General features: G+C 47.3%; 1 protein-coding gene across 2 annotated transcripts in view; it reads right to left on the bottom strand.

The window, feature by feature from the left end:
- The window catches only part of LOC138526861 (acetyl-coenzyme A synthetase 2-like, mitochondrial), a 300,268-nt gene that overhangs the window by 79,964 nt on the left and 194,417 nt on the right, over window positions 1-25,887 (bottom strand). For both annotated transcript variants that reach the window (XM_069637614.1, XM_069637615.1), the window contains exon 7: window positions 10,503-10,640. In XM_069637614.1, the coding sequence (XP_069493715.1) occupies window positions 10,503-10,640 (138 nt within the window). The remainder of the gene's footprint in view (window positions 1-10,502; window positions 10,641-25,887) is intronic.

The following is a 25,887-nucleotide window of genomic DNA, read 5'->3' as shown; positions in this document are numbered from 1 at the left end:
GGCCTGGGTCCAGAATACCTTCAACTCTCCCTCCGTAAATACCTTCCCACTCGAGCTCTTCGCTCCTCCACCTCCAACTACCTCAGGGCCAGTAGCTTCTCCAAGCAATGAGTTGGGGGTTGATCTCTTTCCTTGGCTGGGGCCTCCCTCTGGAACAGCCTCTCTGACACTCTGAAACTTGAGGAAAACCATCTCCGGTTCTGGAAGCGCCTGAACACCTTCCTCTTTGCTTCTGCCTTCGGTCTTCCTCTCCCCTGCTGATCTGTCTGCTTCGGCACCATGTACTTGGTTACCCTCTGATTCAGCCCAGGTCGCTGCCCATCCAGCCACACACCCGCACTGCCTCCTGGCAACCCATGCACTTGGGTCTGTATCTGTAACCCTACAATCCCCTTACCTGCCCTTATCAGACACCCCTTGTCTGTGCTTTAAACCTTGCACTTGCCACCTTGCTGGCTGCACTACCAGTTCTTTTTATCCCTTGCTCTGCACTTTCCACTTCTCCCCTCTCCTTTGCACTTTGCCCCTTCCCTGCACTTGCGCATTCTCAATGTCACTGGGCCTAGTAAGATCGTTGTTGTTTTGTCCTCCCTTGTTCACCTCCCTTGCCTCATCGCCCTCTGACACACTTTTGTATGAGCGCGATACAAATAAAATATCATATCTCAACCGCAGGACGCGAGTTTTGCAGTAATATGGAATGTGAGCACTATTACATCGTATTTTTTTTAAACTAGTTACAATAGTGATGAACCATTAGGACTTACTCGCCATTTATTGACCTCCCAACTGCAAGATGCTTCCAGGATTGAGAGATGGGGTTTCTGATTGCAGGACAGTTCAGAAACCTGCAAAATAATTCAATTCAGATTGTTTTATGTCGCGGCATCCATTAGACATGATCCTATAGCAGAAGAATATGTCAATTTTCTTACTCAGGTTCTCCACCAGTGACTGGTGGTACTATCACAACTGGTGGAAGATACAAGCATGATATGATCCTCTGCAAAGCTTTGGATTTGTTGACACAACGGTGGAGGCATGTGGCAGGCCCCTAAACGGCGATCAATATTAGTCAGCTTTCATGTATCAATATTCACGTTTCCAATTAGTTTGGCATACATTGTCAACAGCTGTGAGTGCTATTACTCTGCTAGATGATGACATGCTTTCTTCATGGGACATTCCTGCAGTTCTAAAAGAGGCTATTGGTCCTCTGTTTTCTGGTTATGGGTTTTAGGAAATACATGGGGAAAAGTTCATAGGAAAATAAGGCCGCTGTTGCCTGAAGTGAATGGCATGATGGAAAGATTCATAAGAACCCTGAAAAGGACTGTTCACCATTGTGAGGTCAGTGGGCTTTCCCTTAATCAGATGCTGTATGCAATGTTATGCGGCTACCCAATGTCACCTCATAGCAACCCAAGGAAATGTCCCGCGGAGCTGATGTTGTGTTGCAAGATGCACACTAGGTTACTGTGCCTGTCAGTTGCTGTATCCCTTGACCATGAGGTCGTCAGTGCTCGGGATTGTGTACGTAAGTACATAAGTACAAGAGGACGGGCAATCCAGAACAAAAGCGGCAATCCGAAGGACCTAATCTACAAATATGTGATCAGGTGCTAGTTCATAAGCACAGAATCAGATACTAACTTTGATAGGTCTCCAGTGGTAGCAATCCGCGTCACATGATCCACTGTGGCATGGGTAACTCCTGATAGAACCATCACAAGGAATAGATCTAATTTCAGGACATATTGTATGGAGGACTTGACCAACGGCAGTGACATGAGAGAACCAGAGGTGTAGTAGTGCAAGACCGGGAGCATCGATAAAACCGAGTAGGAAGACAAAGACAAATTACTCTTTTTCCTCAAGGTTAATTGAACGGAAGTGAAGCACTAATGCCACGAGATGTCCTGTCCTTTCACAGTTATACTTTTGTTGCTTCTTTCTTGGCAAACCCGGATAAGATGTAGTTAAGGAAGTAATGCAAGTTCCTACCCCTAGGGAGGGCATGTGGTCCTGTGTTCCTGTACCCACATTGTTTGAACTGGGCCGTGACTGGTCACCCCACATGAATAGTCGAGGGACTGGCGAGGGAGAAGGAATTTTGTCCCCAGGCAGCAGAGAATAATGAGGTAGGAGAGAAGTTTTGTATGCATGCCCCCTATATAGAGCACAGGCTAACGCATATATACTGCAATTCAAATAAAAATCAAATATAAGTGTGGACCAAACAACTATGTCTTGCTTGGAATCTGCTTTATTGACTAGCCCCACCTCTCAGGAAATGACAAACTAGGCACACTTTATTGGATTGTGGGTAGGGTGTGGCTCAGGACAAAGAATCATAAGGTTTGTGGGTCACAGGTGGGCATGGCTAGCTGCCATGCAGTGAACAAGCAACCTCCTTGAGCGCCTGCCTGATCCGTCTGTTGATTAGCTTTTTTGTCCCTGCTCATCGATTCTCCGACCTGATTTGGGTGTCGGAACACCTTAGGACCACTATTGCCGTGGAGGTGGCATATTTTGGTGTGGTGCGTGGACTCACGGCCCGCTTGAATCTACCTGACCATGGTGCCAAGATGGCACCCGTCATACGGAGTGGTGCTGTGTAGGATTTGCCTGTGGGCTGCAGGTTGCATCCAGCGTTCTGTGCTGACAGCTGCTGGATCCTGGTTGTCCTTGTACCAGCCAGCCTGCCTTATAGAGGCAGTGCCACCGAGAGCTATGTTCCGCTGCAGAGAACATGCTGGGAGCACCCCACAAGTCGCTGGAAGGCTGACAGAGGGTCTGCAGGGAGCGTGCGCCTGCAGAGCGGTGAGGCAGAAGATGCTGCCCTGTGTCTTCGCAGCCTTGGGAGATACCTCTCTTGCCGGTATCCCAACAGCGCCGATCACACGGACGGTGCCCCCAGGAGAGCAGCGACCCGGTGCAGAGGCACTTGGGGAGGCCTGCGGCTCCTGATGCCTGTTTTTCTGCTCTACACTGTCCGCAACAATAGCAGTCTGCACACCTCGTAACTTAAACACTTGCCATAATAAAAGACACTGTAGGAGTTAAGAGAGACCGAGTGGTGGAGACTGATCGTGGTGGAAACTGCTTAGATGAAATTTGCTTTGCGGAGGTGGCAGAAGCTTCCACGGGCTATGCCATTATTGGGTGACTGGCGATAGACCGGTCTGTAGCGTGGGTCCCTAATACAGAATCCCTCCTGTGAGGTCCTGGGGACACCTGGCACACTGCGTGGGGATCCCATATTGCTTGCTTTGGGGGTCCCGAGGCTCTCTGTAGCTGTGATTAGTGTTGGCACCTTATTTCTGCACTCATACCAGGGAAACACAAATAAAGGACACTCTAAGCAGACAATGATGGAGGCCTACGGAAGCAAGAACGTGGACGGCGGAGACACCTCGACTGATGACCAACTGGCCACTGTGCCCCCCCCCCTCCCATGGATCAGCATGGAGACACCCGGATCCTGACTACAATAGCAGCATTACAGTCGGCACTTGAGCACAAGATTGACGCGGTTATAGTAGATGTTGGCTTTCTCAGGCAGGATGTCCGGACATTGGCCGACAGAGTGAACACAACAGAAACGCAGGTGCATGAGAATACTACAAATGTTGCAAGTGTGCAGACGGAGGTTTGTGAGTTGTTGGATAAGTTCAGGACCCTGAAACACCATGCCGAAGACTCAGAGGGCAGGGCCAGAAGAAACAACGTCTGGATACTGGGCCTGTCGGAGGGTATGGAAGGTGACAACCCTACGGGATAAGTTGAGACTCTGCTATCACAGGAAGTCAGTCCTGGCACTCGCTTGCAGGGCTTTCAGGCGAAGCGCGTGCATAGATCCCTTGTCAAATGGCCCCACCATGGGGCCCCTCCACAACCACTGTGGCACGCATCCTGAATTATAAGGACAGGGAGAGAATACTTGCCTTTGGCCAAGATGGTGGAACTACTGAAAGGACCTCTGCGAGACTCTCCATTTTCCCTGATTACATGTTGCAGGTTCAAAGGAAAAGAGCTACGTTTAATCCCACCAAGGAGCTTTTGCGCAAGGCGAATTTGCGTTATATACCAATATACCCTGCTAAACTTAAGGTGCTGCACAACAGTAGGGGACCTTTCTTCGAGGATATGACTGAGGCAAATGCTTGCATTGACACAAACGGCATTGCACAGCTCCCAGAGAGACAAGTTGATGCACTGTGAATGTTACTGCACAGACGACGTAGATATTCCTTAAAAGATGTTGCAAACGACACCACAGGATTTGCTAAGTGCAAGAGACAGGGGTTATTACATTCTCTAGTCCGCTGGCTATATGGGGCTGACTGACCACTGCTGCAGCTGACGTAGCCCTACTGTTACTTTTTGACACCAGTTGGAAGGTGTCTGCTGCTGCTCGTCACCTGGGAGGAGTTAGTGTGTAAGGCGTGTGGGAAAAGGTGGCTGAGCCTAAATATGCTGTATGCTGTATGCTATTTGGCTATTATGTGGTTGGGGTGCAAGTTTTCTTTTTCTTTGCCGTTTTGTATTTGTTTTTCTTTTTGGTTGGTTTGTTTGGTGCGTTTTGCCCTCGCCAGTCCTCGTGCTCCGCCTAGAGCCCCTTGTCTATCACTGCTGCATTGATGGTGATGCCCCCTACCCAGACTGTGCCCCTGGCCCATTATAGTGTTGGTAGGATACCTCAGTGGGGTCATGGCGTGGCGTCTCCCCATAAGCAATATGTAACTCATGGTTCATTTAGTTCAGGGAGTCACATGGAATGTGCCTGGTCTTAATAATTTTGTTAAAGGTAACAGAGTGTTGACCTACCTGTGCAGGAAGAAGATTGAGGCAGCTTAGTTGCAGCAAACACACCTCATTGCTGAGCGGCAAAAGGTGATGGTTGGAAAAGGGGGGGGGCGTCCTTTGGCTCTACCTACTTCGCATATGACAGGGGAGTACTCATTTGGATAGCGCCGTCAGTGCCGTTTAAGGTACTACACACAAAAAGTGATGTTGAGGGTAGGATGTTGCTGGTTCATGGATACTTGGAAAATAGGTATTATTAGTACTTGTGCCCCTTATCATGATGCCTCTGATTTTTTCCACTCATTGTATCTTAGTTTGTCTCCTTACTGCGCATGTCTGTGGCTGTGGGGCTGTGACTTCAATTGTACGCTCAGACCCTTCATTGATAGATCCAACACCAAGTATAGAAGACCAGTCCCACCTGCTAAGACCCTCAATGCTCTATCACGTCACCTCTGGCTAGCTGACGCCTGGAGGTCATTGCATGGGGACACTCGTGGTTATCTGCGTTATTCCGCACCCCACTCTGTACACACATGCATTGACTATGTTTTCATCGGCAATTAATATCTGGGTGAGTTCAGTGAGGCAGAATATAAGGCCAGGGTCTTCTCCGATCATGCGGTGCTCGTGGTCACGTGGCAAAGGTCAGCTAATACTCCACTGTTCCCTACATGGAAACTGAGAGCTGAATCACTACATGGCAAGATTTTTAGGGAATGCATTCGTGACACGATTGTGGGTAGTTTGAAACCAACGCCGGCAGTGTGGACAAATTTAGTACCCTGTGGGATGCCTTTAAAACTGTGATCCAGGCGCAGCGATAGGGAAAATGGTGGGTATCTGAAGGACATTATGCATGCTATCTCTGGGTCTGAGAGGTAAAATGAGGCTGCAGAACATAGTAATATGCATGCTGGGAGGGGGTTGCTCGGGATCTCACAGAGCTGAAACAGAAATACATGGCTGACTGGGATAGGTTGGGCACGTTTGACTATGCAAAATACACAGAGAAGCTGCACAAGGAAGGGGACAAGCCGGGAGGCTGCTGGTGTTGCTGTGCCGTCGGGAAGACAGAAGGGAAATGATACTTGCCATAGATGATTAATGTGGTGGTACTTGGCATGCTCAAAACAAGATCAATTATATCTTCTTCAGGTATTACAGCTCCCTATATTCGGCAGATGATAGCAGCTGCGATAGGGATCTTGCTGATGCATTCTCCCAGATAGAGTTACCCCATTTGGACAGTGAGGTGGCTGCTGCTCTAGATACCCCATTGACTGTGGAGGAACTGCAGTCCACCATACGGTCATTGCCCTCGTGCAAAGGTCCCCGGCGGGGATGGGGTTCCTGGGGAATTTTATAAAGAATATTTGGTAGAACTAGCACCCAGACTCCTGGACACACTGAGAGAAGTTTATGAGGTGGGTCTGCTTCCCCCCAGTTTTAGAGAATCTATAATTGTGCCCGTGCTCAAACCTAATAAACCCAAGTTGGACTGCGGCTCTTACAGACCATTGTCGATGGTTAACCAGGACTGTAAAATTCTAAGGCTCTACTCGTGAACCGGTTACAGTCTGTGATTAGCACCCTGGTACACCCAGACCAGACAGGCTATATCCCAGGGAGGAGCACCACCTGGAACATTCCTTTGCAATATCTGGGAAGTTTTGCAATGACCTGAACTCAGTCGCCCGGGAGATTTTGTGGGGCAGAAGTAGGAACAGGATAGCCTTAAGCACACTACAGAGGCCCCATGAGGATGGGGGGGGGAGGGGATAGGAGACCAGAATATCACACTTCCAACTGCATTATCTCACTGGGCAACTGCAGTTTGTAATGTGATGGCTTTCTGATGAACCATCCTTGGGTACGTTGTCACTGCAGCCCTCAGTCCAACAGTTCTTCTTGAAGGAGGTATTGTGGGTACCTGGTGTCCAGCTCCCCGGCGCTGTATCTGCTGTCACTGGGGAAGATGCTGTGGTGCAGTGTCTGGAAGCTACTGGATGTTGCAGACCCACTCTCTCCAACACATACCCCTGGCTGCGGTGCTGGCGGTGGCGGACGGGGGGGAGGGGGTGGGGGTGGCAGTGTCTTAAGAAACATTGGGAGTTTAACAGTTGACCACTGTGGGGGATCTGCTTTTGGAGGGAAGTCCGGTTGGGTTTGAGGCACTGGCAGACCAGTCCACCATATCTACGGGTCAGTTCTTAATGTATATATGGTTGATCTAAATCATAGTGAACAAGTGGCCTGAGTCTCAATGCGATATGGAAGGGGACCCAGTCTTGGCAGCTATGTACGATATGTCGGAGGATGGCGATGTGATATCCAGACTCTACGAGTTGTTCCTTAGTGCTCATTTTAGGACAGATCTAGGTGTGAGAGCCAAGTGGGAAGCAGACCTAGGCAGGGAATTCACGGATGCAGAGTGGGGGCATGTACTCCTTCATGTTAAGAAGGTTTCCAGGAATCCTAGGTTCAAACAAATACAATTGTACGTCATGCCCAGGGCATATATGACTCCTTACAGGGTTTCCTAGTTTCGGAGCACAGAGGAGCTGGGCTGTCCCAGGTGTGCACATCTGCAGGTTGATGTTATCCATATGTTCTGCTCCGGTCTGGTGATACAGGGATTTTGGTCAGAGGTCGCAGAACGGATATTCAAGGGCGGCATAGATATGAGCATGGCCTCCTGAGACCTGCTTGTTGGGGCTATTTCCACGTAAGTGAGGTGCCATACACCTTGCCAAAATGAAGGATTAGAGCTGTGTGCTGGCCAAGCATGGAATCACAATGGCTTGGAAGTCTGCAGGAGACCCTAGTGTGGATGCATGGTGGGGAGATCTCTAGAGGTGGGCAATGGCAGAGACTGCTGTATGGCACAGGGCTCTGTACAGGAGGCTGAGAGATAGCAGTGCGGATGTGGCACCTTGGAACACACTGGTACAGGCCGTATTCGATTCCCGAAGGGTACGCCCTAGGTGGACTGACCACACCGCACGACCAGACCACTGAGCACATCTCACTGGGAACTGATGAAAGTTACGGGGGAGCGGGGGTTTGGTACGGCGCGTGTTGTATATGTTTAAATGGCTTAAGGCCGGGCTCAGGAATTCCAGAAAGGGCATTGTTGAGGGGGGTTTATGCTTGTTTATATATATTGTCAGGACCTTTTTTCATGCGCTGCGTGTGCTTGCATATGCACCAAATGTGCTCGTCATATACCACCTTTGAATGCTGCCATTGCACTGCATGTGTTACTAAAATTAAAAAAAAAGGTTTGTGAGGCACATTTGAACACAACCGTTGCTTGGTAGGGGAATTATTTTAACACGAAATCCCCTATTATGGCAATGTGGTCTACAATGTAGTGTGGATCCCACTTTTTCATGATTCTTTTCTCAAGCCTTCAGAATTAGGCTGTCCGTGGTAAGCATCATTTTAAATGAAAGCCCAGGTTTTATTTGCTTCGAGAGCCGAGTTGCTATTCTTTCCAGTTCTGCAGGCATGTGGGCCTGCAGAACGGCGATGGAATCTTTTAGAGTGAGTTCACAACAACTAGTTGGAAGGTTTTGTTCCCAAGATCTTGGTACGCCTGGGAACTAGTAAAAGAGGTGTTTAGGGAGGCGATCAGATTAGGGATTGGGCAAGAGGATTTGGGACAAGGAAAAGTCAGACAACACCCTGATACTAAACATAATCAGCAGCGGAGGTTGAGGCTCAGTAAGTGAAATGTTTTGTGGCATGCCCATGTATTCAGGGAGAGGACCCATCATATGGAGGAACCAGTGGCGGTGGCAATCCTGCATGGACTAAATCCTGAAAGTGAACAAATGGTCAATATTCATGAGCATGGTGGAAGGGCCCACTGGCAGGCACTTATGTGGGGCATTGGGCCCCGAGAATGATATCATTGAGAGCCACAGTTTGTTTTTAATGATCAGAAACTGTGCAGCAGAGTAGTGTGTCACTGTTGTACATACTCAGTGCACCTCTAAGCAAGGGGCAGAGAAGCTCTTTGCATGTGCTGAGCATTATATGGCGCAAGACTAAGCCTAGAGGTCAAGCGACACAAGACAGTAATACTAGAAGTTACAGTAGTATTACTAGGACAGACTTTTCGGGGTACAGTTCGAAAGCTATGGAGGGAGGAGCCATAGGAGGTTTTAGGCAAATGATACAGCTTAGGCGGGAAAATGCAGAGCTCCAGTTGATTAATTAGCAGGTAGACCGGCAGCTGTGCTGCTGTTGAACCAGCATCCATCTGAGTGTCGCACACACATGGCCTTCCTAGTTGCAGCGTTGAGTGCCTGAGCCAGCACTAGCGTTTGACTAACTTGCCACCTTCTGCCTTTCAATATGCCACCTAGCTTGCTGATGCATTGTGGCACATGCTTTGGGTCATCTTGTTGAAGATTGCGATAGGTGGCGAGTCTCCTTCTGATGCCGTCCTTGGATTTTGCTAGAGGAACCTTTGAAAAACTCTACAATTCCTTCACATAAGACAGATCTGGAGCATTAGGTGCCTGCTAAGCGCTAGTCAAATTGGACCCAGTGGTGCAATGGATTACATGATTTGCATGCATCATGTAATGACACGCTTTTGGTTTTAATGCACAGATGTGTGCACACTGTGCAAATGAGCAGTTCAGGAAATGTGATGATCTTATTTTCGGGGATGCTCAAGGTTCATGATCTGGGCCCACTGGCATGTGCTCTAGTCTGGCCTAGGCCCAGTGTTTTGGTGGACCTTTCGGCTCCTGTGTGCTCAAGTCTTGACATCAAAGAAATATGAAAGCAGAAATAACGAAGATAAAACATCCACATGCCCCATAATGCAACAAGCACAACAATTCACCGGATACCCCATCCTCTTATCAAAGATAAAGAGGTACTCTTCCGCTGGCCCCCACTGACACCCTGCCTCAATCTGTGTATGTCATTCAATTCTCCCTGTTCAATGTTTGTGTTCAGATCCTGATGTCATCGTTTTGAAGCCCTCTGCAGAGAAATTGACTGATTGGTCAAAGCCTTGGATGCAGACCACATTCTTAAGTAAACCCAAGTCATCTCCTCTACCCTGGCTCATGTGGGTGTTGGACCTCCGAGTGCTAACTTCAAAAGTCAATGACATGGAGCTCCTTACAAGAACTCCACGCAGGAGCAATGATCTTCACGGGCATGCTCTGACCTCAGTGCTGATCCCCAGATCTACCATTGACTGCACCTTTGGTATTTACCTAGTGCAGATGCCCACTAAATGCTGCTTCTGGTATAGAAGTCCGGAATCACCAGACTCCTCACAGAAGAAATGCCAAGCTGCCCATAGAAGAGATATTTTGATTTGCAATACTTTCCAATTGTATCAACTGTATTCCAATCTGAAGGCTTGCATGATTGCATCTCTTATGGATATGCCAAACTGGGCGTGGGGGGGAGGGGTAAAGGGCTGATGTTGGCACTATGGACCGGGAAGGATAGGTCTGCTGGATAACCTCTCCATGATACACCTGAAGCAATGTGTTTGAAGATTGTGCTCTCCATAACATTCCTGAGGCCGACAATAACCTGAAAGGGTTTAATGACTAACCAATCCAAAACGTACAATATACAGGGATGTTGATAGATAACCTTCCCATAATGCAACTGAAACAACATCTTTGGCCACTGGCCTCCCTAGACCGTACCTGAACCGAGGGTTTTGATGGAGGATCGGTCGTGCCTCGTCACCCAGTCGTCTTTGTATTTCAGCAGTAGGCGGATGGCCGTAGGCGCTCCATAGAACTGGTTGATCCGCAAACGTTCCACGGTCTCCCAGTATCTGCCTAAAAGAGGAAACTAGATGAGGTCAGACTACAGTACCACGACCAGTTCATAAGACATGCTGGCGGCTTACTTTATCGGAAAGGTAGACCAATGAGTAATGTGATTATTTATGCAGGTAAAAAGTAGCACGTAAGCTATCAGGAGGTTTCATGCACGAGGCAGCGCAAGAGGGAGTCCCCTCGCCGGTTCTTCACACGTGGGCCTGTATTCCTGCCTCAAGGCAGCATACAGAATCAATAGAGAACTCTGGATCACCCACCCGGCCTTCATCCCCATCCCAATATGCAGTGCTTGGAGGTCCAAACACAAACCTTTTTTAACACGTTTTCTTTTTTGTGGGTTAGTCGTTTACCGTATGGGTTTGTTATATAAAAAAAATCGAACTAGAGGCCCCCCCCTCCTCCACTGATTGTTTTTTTGTTTGTGCTGTAATGCTTTTTTGCTAATCCTTTCTGCATTCCGTACTGAATACATGCTTTCTCCCGTGTACCGTATGCATGTCCGTGTGTGTGCAGTCGTGTGACCTGTCCATTCTACTGTAATCTTTGGGGCTGGAATATGCTGCATCCCTCCACTTGCCCCACTGGTGTCTTTGGGATCCCCCCCCCCCCATCTACCCACTCTGTACCCAGGATACCATCCACCTAATCCCCTTGACCTTGGGATAGCACTTAGGTCCACCTACCTTCACCCTGGGGTACCAGCGACCCGTCTGCAACCTCTGTCCCTGGGATGCTACCCAGCACATGCCTGCCCTCACTGCCTCGTGTATATACCAGCTACCCTCCGTCTGTTCCCTCTTTCTGGCCCCTCTTTCTTTAGTCCACCACCCACCTCCTGTCTGCCTGCTTTGTCTATAGGATATCACACACACTCTGTCTACTTCCATTGTCTCTGGGATATTACCCACTTCCTATCTGCTACCTTACTGTATTCATTGAATACCACCAGCCAACGGTCAACCCTGTCTCCCCCTGGACTATGATGCACTCCTGTCTGTCCCCGCTGACCTTGCAGAGGGCCTGATAGAGTGCTTTAGACACAGTCACTATTTTGGGTCAATGGTGACCCTTCTGTGCATTACCGTGGCTGTGAACATAGCCTGTGGGTAAAAAACACACAAAAGTTGGTAGAACACGTCCACGGCCACAAGCCATTCAGGTATGCTTGTCACTGTAACAGAAATGTTATGGGAGCAGTGAGAAAGTGGATACTGTGTAACCCCTCAGCACACTACATAAGGTGGGGTGTGCTGGTCTCACAATATAAAATGTAGAAGGGATAACAAATATCCCTCTACCCTTTAGAACATGTGTTCTGGCAAGGAGAATAAAGGACTGTAACAAAAATGTTACAGTATCAGTGAGAAAGGCGAGTATGAAACCCATCAGCACTCCACATCAGGTGCCATGTGCTGATCTCACAATGGGAAGTGTACAAAGGTTAAAGGTTTCCCTCTACCCTTGGGAACAGTAGTTCACAAAGAAAATCAGAGAACATAAAAAGGGACGCCCAAAGGGCTGCTCTGCAACACTCAACACTACACAGAAAGTGCTGCGTACTGCAATAATAGAATGTAGAGGCCCAAAAACTTATAGAAAAGTAAGATTCCAAAAATAAAGTATGGAGATACATAAAAATGGGTCCCATAGATAGAGTAAAAGAAAGGGAGTGGGGAAAAACTTTCCCTCCCACTCAGGAACATAGAGAAAGAACCCACAGTCCAGTAAAAAGTACTGGGGGTCTCACAGTGAAGGTGATTTGGCGTAAATATGAAAATCTAGCCCAACAAGGGTTTCACTGGCGAGCCTGCTTTGCTGTTCACCTGTTATGATGCCTACCTCCAAGGAGCCAGGTCCGACCCAGCAACTCCAGAGGCAGGCATCATTTCCCCCAGGGGACTGCCAGCGGGCCCAAGCTGGGGCCCTTTGGACGCAGTCCTGGCGCCTTAGGCGCCAGGCTCATGTTGGACCTCTGTCCTGGCGCCTTAGGCGCCAGGCACATAAAGCTAGACATGTGTTCAAGTGTTTTAATGTGCACTTACCTGATGCAGACCATGCTGCCACATCCAGGCCCTCTTGAGGCCTGAATAGGAACTACTTTACCTGTGGGACTACTTTCCACCCAGGTGTGGTCGGGGAAGGATACATACCTGATCGGAGGAAGGATACACACTTGGAACTTCTTCCAAAGCTATTTAAACCACACCCGATCAGCAACTCACGCTTCGCGTTGTTCTGCTCCTCGCAGCTGGACGCTCACCGTGTCAGCGCCTGCATCTGGACTTCAGCCACGCCTGTCAGCATCCTGGGTCACCTGCAAAGGGAGACAAGAGACCTACCAGCTAATCTGCACCACGGAGACATCACCGACGATCCGGAAAGGGAAGACATCATTTTTAAAAGCATTTCGTTACGATCGCTGCAGCGCTGCTTTCACTCACCTTTCCTGGGTTCCTCCATCTTCAGCACCGATCATCCGGATACACAGCCACTTCCCAGAGCCTAGAGAAAAAGACAAGAATAAGAGGTGAGAGGAGGAAGGGAATAGGAAAAGCTCAGTTTCCTTCTAAGACTTACCTGTTGGGTCATTCCCATTTCATTTCGGGTCTTGCTGCTTCCAAGCAGGACCCCGGCCCCTATGGGGAAAAAAGACAAAGACATTAGATGAGCGAATGCAAAAACATTACCTGAGCGCTCATCTAGGACTTACCAGATCTTTACTGGAACTGCACGTTTCACTTCGGGTCGGCGCCATATCTCCGGAATTCCGAACCCCGGCCCCTATGGGGAAAAGACATCAACATCAGCGCTTTGTTGCAAGAAGTCTCCAAAGGAATCTTCATTCATCACCTGAAAAAAGACAATGAACATTATTATTTAAAGCTTGAACTTTTGAACTTGCAACAGAACTTTTACAGCTCCTTACCAGTATAATCAAGCTTACCTGAACTCCCATCCAACCTCAATCCAGTGAAGTAACTGGGTTCAACGCGCCCCTGCGTCAGAAGCAGGATGGAGAGCTCGTCCTTTCAGACCCTAAGGTGAGACTTCACGGGGAATCGTGGAAGGGTATCGTGGAGGGTTGGAAGAGAGTGGGAGGCTTGAGCATAACTCAGTCAGTAGGTAATACTCCCTTTTCACGCACAGGGGAATATTCCTGCGAGCCGGAGAAGCCAGAGTAGAGGGCCCTTCCTGTCCATCTTCAGAGTCCTGCGCTTCACCATTGAAGAAGCATCAGCACTCGAAGCCAGACCTGCGCCTCCGTGGGAATCAGGTGAGCGTTACAGAACGCAAAGCCTACCCACAATTTCCCACCCGGGCGCTATGGAGACTTCCGAGACTGACCAGCTGGCCCAGCTTTTGGGGGAATTACGGGCAGAGGTGCACTCAGCCCGCCAAGAGACTAACGCTCTCAAAAGAGAACTAATCTTATCTAAGGAAAGAACTGATGACCTAGCCAAAAGGTTATTACAGGCCCAGGCAGGGCACACTCCTTTACCTAATTCCGGAGACATTTCCACATCAATGGGTTTGAGTAACCCGGTAAAAATTAATCTACCTGGACACATGCCTTTGGCCCCGCCTGAACGTTTTGCGGGGATCCCAAGAAATATGCCGTCTTTATGAACCAATGTCGTTTACACTTTCTATGCAGACCCGGAGCCTTCCCTAACGACCAGGCTAAGGTAGCCTTTATACTATCTTACCTTAGTGGCAGTGCTGCCGATTGGTCTATTCCATTGGTAAATCAGGATGATCCCATTCTCCAGAATTTTCAGGGCTTCCAGGCCAGCATGGAAAGATTGTTCGCTCGACACTCTCAAGGACAGGCCCTTGATAACGAACTGCTATCCTTACGACAAGGTAATCAGGATCTTCTGTCCTACATAGCCACCTTTAACAGACTGGTTGTGGAAACTGGATGGCCAGAAAGCAAAAGGATCACATTGTTTCATCGAGGCCTGCGCTGAGAACTTAAGGATGTTCTAGCTCAGATAGTAAACCCACCCCAGGTCTGCGCAGACTACATTGACTTGGTTGTTCAACTTGATCACAGACTTCAAAATAGAAAAGCAGATCGGTTCAAGTATGAAAACCGAGCACCGATCAAAACCCACGCTACCTCCAAGAGTACTGACGTATCTGAACCTGTGCAAATCGGTGGTGTTAAAGGACCATTAACGCAGAAAGAACGAGAGAGAAGGCGGCAAATGCAACTTTGTCTGTATTGCGGGACTTCCGGTCACTTTCTTCGAAATTGTCCAGTTAAACCACTTAAGAAGGTGGTTGGGGCTACTGATAACGAATTAGTGACACCTGATTCGGGAAACGACCTAGCCCGGCAAGCGTAGGGGTCCGCTTGCCGAGCTTGAAAACTAACTCTTTGACCTCACATTTCGTCATGCCAATGGTGCTCGTGGACCCAAAACAGCCTCAGCAGTTGCATGCTATAAAAGCATACATCGACAGTGGAGCTATTGGAAATTACATAGACCGTGAATTGGCTTCCAGGATTAAGCTTCCTCTCCGCCCGAAAGTAACCCAAGATGTCATTACTACAGTAGATGGAACCGAAATAGCCTCAGGGCCTGTAACGCAGTCCACTGTTGAAGTGACACTGGTGGGTCAGGATGGGCATCGGGAAGCAATCGTGTTTCATGTGATCAAGGCCCCACAATTTCAAGTAATTCTTGGAATTCCTTGGTTAGAAACACATAATCCCAGAATTGACTGGCGAGCAAAGAAGATAAGTTTTCCTGATTGTGAACCAACTTGTTATCCAAGAAATCCAGCTATGGGTCTAGCCACCGCAACTTCCACCCCTGTACAGCTACCGTCAGAATACCAAGAATTCCAAGACGTTTTTTCAGAAAGAACAGGCTAACACGTTACCTCCCCATCGGTCTTATGATTGCCAGATCGATCTGGTACCCAATGCTCAACTACCTTGTAGTAGGATTTATGCTCTTACGGAACCTGACAACCTGCATTTGCGTCAGTATTTAGATCAGTACCTAGCCAATGGTTTTATTCGCCCGTCCAAGTCTCCTATCTCTTCAGCTCTGTTCTTCGTACCAAAAAAAGAAGGCAACCTTAGAACGTGTATAGACTATCGCGCCCTAAATCAAATAACGATTAAGAATCGTTATCCTCTGCCCTTCATCCCTGAGCTTATCGACCAGGTGAAAGACGCTTGTGTGTACACCAAGTTAGATCTCCGAGGAGCTTATCACCTGGTGCGCATAAAAGAAGGCGACGAATGGAAGACTGCATACCGCACCAAATTTGGGCTCTTCGAATATCAGGTGATGCCCTTCGGTTTGTGCAATGCACCTGCCGCCTTTCAGTACTTTATGAATGATGTTCTTCGGGAACTTATCGATGTCTGCGTCATTGTTTACATTGACGACATCCTGGTGTACTCTTCTTCAGAATCTGATCACAGAAAACATGTTAGGGCAGTTCTTGAGAAACTGCGCCAGCACAGACTATTTGCAAAACTCGAAAAAAAAGCGTTTTTCATACCACAGAAGTTGAGTTTCTCGGATTCATCCTGACACCTCAAGGAGTCCGAATGGACTCGCGAAAGGTGGACGCCATCCTCAAATGGCCATCTCCAAGCTCGGTGAAGGGAGTTCAGAGCATGCTCGGCTTTGCCAATTTCTATCGAAGATTCATCCCGGAATTTTCCCGAACAGTCCAACCCATCACCGCTCTCCTAAAGAAAAACAAACGCTTCAAATGGACTCTTGAGGCCGAACAAGCCTTCCAGGACCTGAAAACCAAATTCACCTCTGCACCTGTATTGAAGCACCCGCACCCAGATCTCCCGTACATAGTGGAAACCGATGCTTCCAGTTCGGCCATGGGAGCTGTGCTGTCGCAAAGAGACCCAAAAACTAACCAACTACACCCAGTGGCCTTTTGGTCCAGAAAATTTTCTCCTCCTGAAATCAACTACGCAATTACTGATAAAGAGTTACTGGCCATCAAATCTGCTTTCAAGGCTTGGCGTCACTACCTTCTCGGAGCAAGACACACCATCACCGTAATTACGGACCACAGAAACTTACAGTATTTAAAGACGGCCAAAGCTCAATCTTCACGACAACTCCGATGGGCTCTATTCTTTGCGGAATTTGATTTTGTAATTACCTATCGCCCTGGCTGCACGAATGGAAAAGCAGACGCCTTATCCCGGATTGGCACGGAGGAACCTAATTCAAGCTTAGAACCTGTACCCATCATACCTGAGCAAAGAATCTTAGGTTTAACTTCATTGCAATCTATTGAGGATATCCAAACGCAAGTAAAACAACTTCTAGACTCTTCAACCTTACTGGAATGGAGTCAAAAGGGTCCTCATTACACCGTTAAGGATGACTTACCCTACTTCCAGGAGCGGTTGTTTCTGCCAAGTAAAGAATTGCAAGAACTTGTTATTGCCCATCATCATGAATCTTTAATGGAAGGACACCCTGGTATCGCTAAAACGGAGGAAAAATCAAACGCCGCTTCTGGTGGCCTTCTTGGAGAAAAGACAAAGTCTTTTGTACTGTCTTGTGGAATTTGCGCCCAAAACAAGGCTCAAAAGAAAAGGCCAGCCGGCCTACTTCAACCCTTGGATATTCCACCGGCACCATGGCACACCCTGTCAATGGACTTTATAACAGATCTGCCTCCTTGTGCTGGTTACAACACAATCCTTGTAATTGTGGGCCTATTCTCCAAAATGGCCCACTTTATCCCTTTAAAGGGTTTGCCTTCAGCTTCCACCTTGGCCAAGGAATTCCTGGAGAATATAGTTTGCATACATGGTTTCCCTTCCATTTTAGTCTCGGATCGTGGAAGTCAATTTATCTCACATTTTTGGAAGAAGTGTTGCCAACTAGAACAAATAGATGTGCGGTTATCCACCAGCCACCACCCCCAGACCAACGGACAAACCGAGAGAACCAATCAGACTCTCGAGCAATATCTTCGGTGCATGTTACACCAATCCGAGTTAAATTGGAAAGACATCCTTTGGATCGCAGAATATGCATAAAACAATTCAGTGCATTCTGGAACCGGACAAACCCCCTTTTATACTTTGTATGGTCACCATCCTCGGACCTCTGATCTAGATCCACCTCTGACCCTGGAAATGCCCGCAGTAAATCATCTGCATTTCACAATAACCCGAGCCTTCAAAGAAGCTGCAACTCATTTACAGCAAGCCGAGAAAAAGTATAAAGAAAACGCTGATTTGCACCGAAGTAAAACTCCTCCTTACCAAGTAGGAGACCAGGTATGGCTAGCAACTAAACATTTACCCCTCAAGGGCCCGCGAACCTTCAATCCCAGATTCATAGGACCTTATCCCATCAAAGCTATAATCAACCCAGTGGCCTTTAAACTGGATCTACCGTCCAACATGCGTATTCATCCAGTTTTTCATGCATCACTTTTGAAGCCAGTACAACCAGGAACCCCGATTGTCCAAGCCTCCAGATCCAGTTCAAATTGAAGGGGAATTAGAATTCGAAGTTAAAGACATTTTAGACTCCAAGGTGTTAAAGTCGAAACTCTTCTATCTTGTTGACTGGAAGGGATATGGACCTCAGGAGAGATTGTGGGAGCCTAGTAACCATGTCCACGCACCTCGATTAGTACAAAGGTTTCACCGGAGATTTCCGAACAAGCCCAAACCCCCGGAGGGAAGAACCTTGGGAGGGGCCTTGAGGGGGGGTACTGTCATGATGCCTACCTCCAAGGAGCCAGGTCCGACCCAGCAACCCCAGAGGCAGGCATCATTTCCCCCAGGGGAGTGCCAGCGGGCCCAAGCTGGGGCCCTTTGGACGCAGTCCTGGTGCCTTAGGCGCCAGGCTCATGTTGGACCTCTGTCCTGGCACCTTAGGCGCCAGGCTCATAAAGCTAGACATGTGTTCAAGTGTTTTAATGTGCACTTACCTGATGCAGACCATGCTGCCACATCCAGGCCCTCTTGAGGCCTGAATAGGAACTACTTTACCTGTGGGATTACTTCCCACCCGGGTGTGGTCGGGGAAGGATACATACCTGATCGGAGGAAGGATACACACTTGGAACTTCTTCCAAAGCTATTTAAACCACACCCGATCAGCAACTCACGCTTCGCGTTGTTCTGCTCCTCGCAGCTGGACGCTCACCGTGTCAGCGCCTGCATCTGGACTTCAGCCACGCCTGTCAGCATCCTGGGTCACCTGCAAAGGGAGACAAGAGACCTACCAGCTAATCTGCACCACGGAGACATCACCGACGATCCGGAAAGGGAAGACATCATTTTTAAAAGCATTTCGTTACGATCGCTGCAGCGCTGCTTTCACTCACCTTTCCTGGGTTCCTCCATCTTCAGCACCGATCATCCGGATACACAGCCACTTCCCAGAGCCTAGAGAAAAAGACAAGAATAAGAGGTGAGAGGAGGAAGGGAATAGGAAAAGCTCAGTTTCCTTCTAAGACTTACCTGTTGGGTCATTCCCATTTCATTTCGGGTCTTGCTGCTTCCAAGCAGGACCCCGGTCCCTATGGGGAAAAAAGACAAAGACATTAGATGAGCGAATGCAAAAACATTACCTGAGCGCTCATCTAGGACTTACCAGATCTTTACTGGAACTGCACGTTTCACTTCGGGTCGGCGCCATATCTCCGGCATTCCGAACCCCGGCCCCTATGGGGAAAAGGCATCAACATCAACGCTTTGTTGCAAGAAGTCTCCAAAGGAATCTTCATTCATCACCTGAAAAAAGACAATGAACATTATTATTTAAAGCTTGAACTTTTGAACTTGCAACAGAACCTTTACAGCGCCTTACCAGTATAATCAAGCTTACCTGAACTCCCATCCAACCTCAATCCAGTGAAGTAACTGGGTTCAACGCGCCCCTGCGTCAGAAGCAGGATGGAGAGCTCGTCCTTTCAGACCCTAAGGTGAGACTTCACGGGGAATCGTGGAAGGGTATCGTGGAGGGTTGGAAGAGAGTGGGAGGCTTGAGCATAACTCAGTCAGTAGGTAATACTCCCTTTTCACGCACAGGGGAATATTCCTGCGAGCCGGAGAAGCCAGAGTAGAGGGCCCTTCCTGTCCATCTTCAGAGTCCTGCGCTTCACCATTGAAGAAGCATCAGCACTCGAAGCCAGACCTCCGCCTCCGTGGGAATCAGGTGAGCATTACATCACCTTCACCAGTTTAGAGAAGAGGGCTTCTGAAATGGTCTTGTGTTTGTTGATCATTGTGGTTGTTGGTGTGATTTTGTTGTGAAGAATATCATCGCTCTAGTCGAGTGCAGAATCTATTGCTTGCTTTTTCCCTTCTCTCCGAAACAAATCGAGATATCGTTGCATAGTCTTTTAGATGTAGTAGGGGGTCTTTCTGCAGGAATTCTGGACTCTCATCTCCTTGAGGATTTTGAACATTTATTTCTGCAGGTTGCTTGCAGTTCTGATGCATTTGGCATCGTGTAGTTTCTTGGTGTTAAGATTGCACCTTTTTAGTGCAGGGTCTGCTGCAGTTGCGCTTTTTTATCATGCGTGCTGTAGTCTTTCTTTCATGCTTATTATAGTTTCTGGCTAGTTTTCTTCAAGGTTCATAGTTGGAGTGAACCGCCATGCTGCTTCCTTTTCTCTGATGGAGTGACATGCTTCATAGCTCTTCGGATATCCAGAGATTCGCTATTCAATATACGGAGCATCGCTGCTTTTTCTTCTGGGTGCTAGTACTCTGGTGCTGATAGGATTGGATTGGTGTCCTCTATTACTAGTTCGAGTTCCTCTAGGTTGAGGACTTGCAAGCTTCTACTGCTAATCGTGGTCTGGCCTTTGTGAGTGGGGAACGTGTGTTTTGGTGCATTGACTGGAAATGGTACCATGAGGCGTGGACAGAAGGGGATGTAGTTGTTAGGCCTTATTTTCATAAGTGTGTCTGGTTGAGTGTGTTGGCCCTTTGACCTTCTGTCTAAGGTGAAAGCTGGTCATGTGATTTGGCTGATTTTTTGTTGGTCATCTTTCAACCAAATATTGAAATCTTGATCTCTTATTAGATGTTCCGGTTCCACCCGGTGAACAGTTATGTCAGAGGGGTGTAAGATTCAAAAGCCTTTAAGTCAAAAGGCACAATTTTCTAGTTTATTGAAGTTTCTTTGGTGTGCTCCATAACATTCAATGAGTTTTCACAATGAATACCTTCATTTATTTGTATATTCTTCCTGCGGCAGGAGAAACAAACACTCAGTGAAAGGTTACACACTGAGCTCGCTTATGCTTTCTGGGCAAACTCGTTATCCCCGGTTGTTGCCTGTGTTTGAATAACCTGGAAAACAGAATATGCAAGGTTGCGGCCCAATGGCCTCCATGCTCTTCCCACCCAAGCTAATACCTTACCCCTCTCCCTAGGCAAACTAAATGACAAACCTTTTCACTATAAAAAATGCACAGCATTTCATAGTGAAATTAGTCACCACCGGTGTCGGGCTGATGTCCGCAGTCTCTTACCTCCCCCCTCCATCGGGAAGAGGCTAAAAAGTAATTAAACATGTAGTTTAAACAAAGATTATTTGGTCTCTCTGTTATTCCACATGAGAATAGTGTCCAACGACCACTGGGAAAGGCCACATGCGCACTGAAAGGTCTTGAGCAGCAGTGTGCATAGCTGTGGCAGACTTACTGAGACGTTCTGCAGATATCTCAACCAAGCACCACTCAATGGCACTGGCTTCCCTCTAGGGTCTGCAGCAAACATAACAAGGCTATCTTCTAGTAGCGGTTACTACGTTTTCTGAACAATGCAGCTGTGAAATGTACAGAATATGTTGGCCTGATATGTTGCACAACATTTACTTTGCAACTATCTCCACCTCCATGTCCCCAGCTCCCATCTCCTTTCTCTCTACTACTTAGTGCTTGGATTTCATGGTTTCAGTAGCTGTCTGAGACATGTTCCTATTGGCCGACATGCAATGCCCCTTAGTCCGGATACAATACCCTTTCACTAGACGAGCGGAATCTGGAATTGATTTCTATTTTCCCATCAGACCAGGTTGGAGTTGAAGTGCGACGAGGTGGTCCTGACAGACTAATTATATTGTATATGGTGCTAAAGGAGGAACAGTGTGAAGCTGTTACAAAAAAGTTGTGCTGCTTTGGAATTAATCAATGTTGGCAAACCATCCTAACCATGACTATTGTTGGTAGTGATGAACAGAGAACCTGTTTAAAGTTGAAGACTTCTGTGCTGGAACTTTTTGTTGACAAGTTGAAGTAGCATCGCACTGTATTGGAACTTTGTTACAAACCAGGATTTCCTTGTTTTCCATTCTTGAACTGCGGAGCAGAATCACGTTTAAACCTGGGGGAGGGGAGTTCGCCCAGGTTAAGAAGAGAGACCGTGGTTACATTGCCATATCAATCATTATTGTTTTGAGCTGCAATGTATGTCCTTGTTTATTTATTGTATGTAATTGTGTGAGGGACAGATATCCTTTTGTTAGAGTGTTCCCTTTAGTTTATTTTAGGCAGGGAAATCCTCATCAGACTAGGCATAGTGAGGCATTCCTCCAACCTTTTAATATAATACAATGGTATTTGTTAAGAAAACTTCACCAAGTGGTTCCTCTCACATTTCTGACCCCTCACAGTCTTAGATGTTCTTAGCCTTTGGGATCACATTCTCCTTTGCCTTCTAATGTCTCTTTCATTTCATGGCAGCCACATTGCGTCTAAATGTTGGTCTAACGACAGTTAAGGTGCACACGAGCACTATGTGGTCTGTTGTGACATCAGCAGAAGTTCCATCAGGCATACTCACTTTTTCTGTTTGAGGTTTTGTCATGCGATTGTAGGTGTTCACTTTGAGGGCATCGATTAACATTCCCCAATGAAGACATTGCAGGATACTGGGGTTGAAACACAGACAAAAGTACACTCACTGGCCCTAATGGCTCATTAACTGTATGCTTCTGCCCTTAGTTTGGTGTGAGCGGGTGGGAGGTTAGCGCGGCTTAAAAGAAGCTGGTGCCTTCACTGTATCCAGCAGTGTGGAAAAGGGGTGCTGCAAAAGCTTACACTTGGTCCCACAAACGCAGAAAAAGACATGGGGCTTGCCCAAAATCCATCCACAATTGCCGGGAGCTGTGTCCAAACTTTAGTTTTACAGGGAAAATGCTGACAAATTACTCACCTTTTATGCACTGCATTTAGAGCAGGTGGTACAGCAAGTCAGACCTCAGATAGTTTATCCCAATGACCGACCCCCTACCCAACTCAGCAATGCTGGTTCTTTTATATAGATGTATAGGAATGGAGCACTGAGTATATATCTTTATGAAAAAATATTTACAAATATAACTTTTTGCGATATGTTCATGGGGGCCCCGCACTATAGGTTGAAAAGCCCCACTGTTTCAGCGGCACAGGTGTTAAAAATGTACTGAATACTGTATACACAACACATTTACTATACTGGAAGCCATTACCACAAAATAATGAGATTTGGATAAAAGCACACAGAGTGAAATACCTGTTAATATGCCATTGTACAGTTTCCCCGATGCAGAAAAAGGCAGTTAAGAAAGATGCATAAATAGCGTCAACTGTCTACAGTGACAAAACCAGATCAAAAACTGGTGCCTAGTTGAGTGAAGGGTTCACACGGTTGAATGAGAGGTTCACCAGGATTGAACCCTGCTTCCCAAACGATTGTACGTACCCCAGGCAGACACTCAATCTCGAGTTCAACAACGTTAAAGGAAACGACTGGTGCCTGAATGGCTATGTGCTTCAAAGGAATGTTATGTCTCTCATCACACCCTCCTCCTACAGGGCTTCTGTTAGGTTCTGCTCCAGGTGGAAGATTGGAACAAAGGAGGCCACACGGAGGATGTGCGATCGACTCGTCTTCTTTATTCACGTTCATACAATGTACTCCCTGCCTTACTTCCAGTCACGTATTTCCTTTCTTCCCAAGTCTAGACAGAGGAACAGGACAGACCTCTCTCGCAACAACTGGAATATCACAACAACTAGAACACTACAGCTTCCATGCGTGTTGTGGAGAGACAATGCAGGAGCTTCGACCCCCGTTAATTGAAAGAAGCCACCTAGTGGTGAAAGGTTAAACAGCGTCTCTGAAGGCTGTGTATGGCTTGTATCACAACTTAACTGGTGTCAGAACCTCTGTTTAACCCTTGTAAATTCGCATCTAAAGTCGATTCAGTTTGTAGTGCATGTGTTAAAAGCAAGCAACACACAGCATGTCCTCAGGTGATGACACCACAAGCATCACACATTTGCAATACCTTTGTTTTTGTAACACAGCTAGCCTACATCTCCATTTACAATCACACAGCAATCCTCTTGCCTCTTGAACCCTGTTTATTCAACCCAAATCTGGGAACTCCTCCACATTCAGCCACACCACAACCCACACACTTTCTTACTGCACGCTCCTTTACCACAACCAGAGCTCCCCTCCCTCTGCCACGATACCACACCACATCCATGTAATGCATACTCCTGTACCACAAACAGAACTAACCTCACACCCACCCCGTGCTCTGGCCCAACCCATTAGGGCACTAAACTAGCAGTGTTAAAGGACATTTAAAACGGCAGGCAAGAGTGCCCACTGACCCATATGGTCAGGGCAGTTTCTAGCCAACTTGGTGCCCAGGGTGAAACACCAGAAAGCGCCCCCCCCGCCCCCGACTGGCACACGTCACTCCCAAACTACACCTCTGTGTCGTGCGACAAAGCCCCTTCTCAATATGAATAAATAATTGATATATAAATGAAGCTGGCTGTATTACATTGTAATGCAAGTAATTTACAGAAGGATGCTAATGTGAAAACACAGCTGTTGCTGTCCAAGTAAATGGTTTTTCTGTCACCTGTTCCTAGGGAAAGCCTTGCCTTAATGCAGTTTCAAACTGGCCATACTGACATACTGTGTAGTGACCCGCCAACCGGGGTCCGAGGGCTCACTAACCACTGGTCCTGTGTTTCAGGTATTCTGTTCGTACCCACTCACTTGCATTTTGCAAGGGACAACACTAAACAACCATATGAATTATTTTCTGATGAAAGATTATCATTCCAAGTTGGACAGTCTGTATACTATTATTGTACTCTTTCAAAATACCTCATGAGAGTGGGAAAGGGGGCAAATAGCACCTGTGAGGGTTCATGTATGCTTTGCATTAGATCACAGAGCATTTCAGGACTATAACAGTGATCAGAGATCTCTATATTAGAAACAATCTATGATAAAAGGATTGTATGTGTGAAACTCTAAATTCATAACAGATGCATGGCTTGGTGCTCACATCACTGTTCACAATACTCACCCTAACATTAAAATGTTTGTAACCATAAACCATACATACTCATTTGGACAGCTTAAGTTTTTGGATGCGAGTATAAAATGGCTGCAACATCAGCCACTGAAATGGGGTACAAGGGCTCTTTTGCTTATTGTTTCTGAAGCATTTTAGACGAGGGAGGGCTGGGTCTCAGTGTGAGCATGTCCAACCCCAAACACAGAAACAGCTTTTGGGAATTATATCTATAGACAGGACAGAATACCGTAGAAGAAAGACCCAATAAACAATGCACAGAAAGGCTACACAAAGGATTGTACCTCTTACAAACTTTAGCCTGACCAGTAATGAGCTGTTTAAGCGTTTTAAACAAAACCAACTTCTAATGCATGGCTAAGGGTCCACAATTCCTCAGCCACTAGCTCCAAACTATTACGCAGGCCTCAGGTGTTATTTCTGCAAAAACGAGCGGGCTCAGGTTTATCCAACAGAGCTGGCATTAGCATCTCTTATTAGTGCTGGCCTGCAGCTAGTGAAAATCATGGTGTGGTAGTGTAGAAAGGGCGTTTGGCCTAGTGGATGCACAGTTTGGGGCAACGTCTTTGATTGCTTTATGTGTTGAAGTGTGGGCACAGTATGGCATGCTCGTCAGAGCCACATCCAATAGCATGCTGGAACGTTTTGTGTATGACTTGGGACACATCAGGCAAAAACAGGCACATGCGCTGTTACAAATGGGAGCACCACAGAGACGCCAATCACCAACAGGGTGGTGGCTTGTGCAGCACACAAAACATTGCTGCACACATATCACTGCATTGATTTGCCATGGACTACTGTCTGCACGGTGACACACAATGAACCCTGCTTTTCTAATCAAGGTGCCAAGTGACATTGAGTTTGTCAGCTGG

The sequence above is a fragment of the Ambystoma mexicanum genome, chromosome 14 (genome assembly GCF_040938575.1).
Source record: "Ambystoma mexicanum isolate Mex_15411 chromosome 14, UKY_AmexF1_1, whole genome shotgun sequence".
Classification (NCBI taxonomy): Eukaryota; Metazoa; Chordata; class Amphibia; order Caudata; family Ambystomatidae; genus Ambystoma; species Ambystoma mexicanum.
Note: the sequence above shows the minus strand (reverse complement) of the source record. Positions and strands in the feature narration are given on the sequence as shown.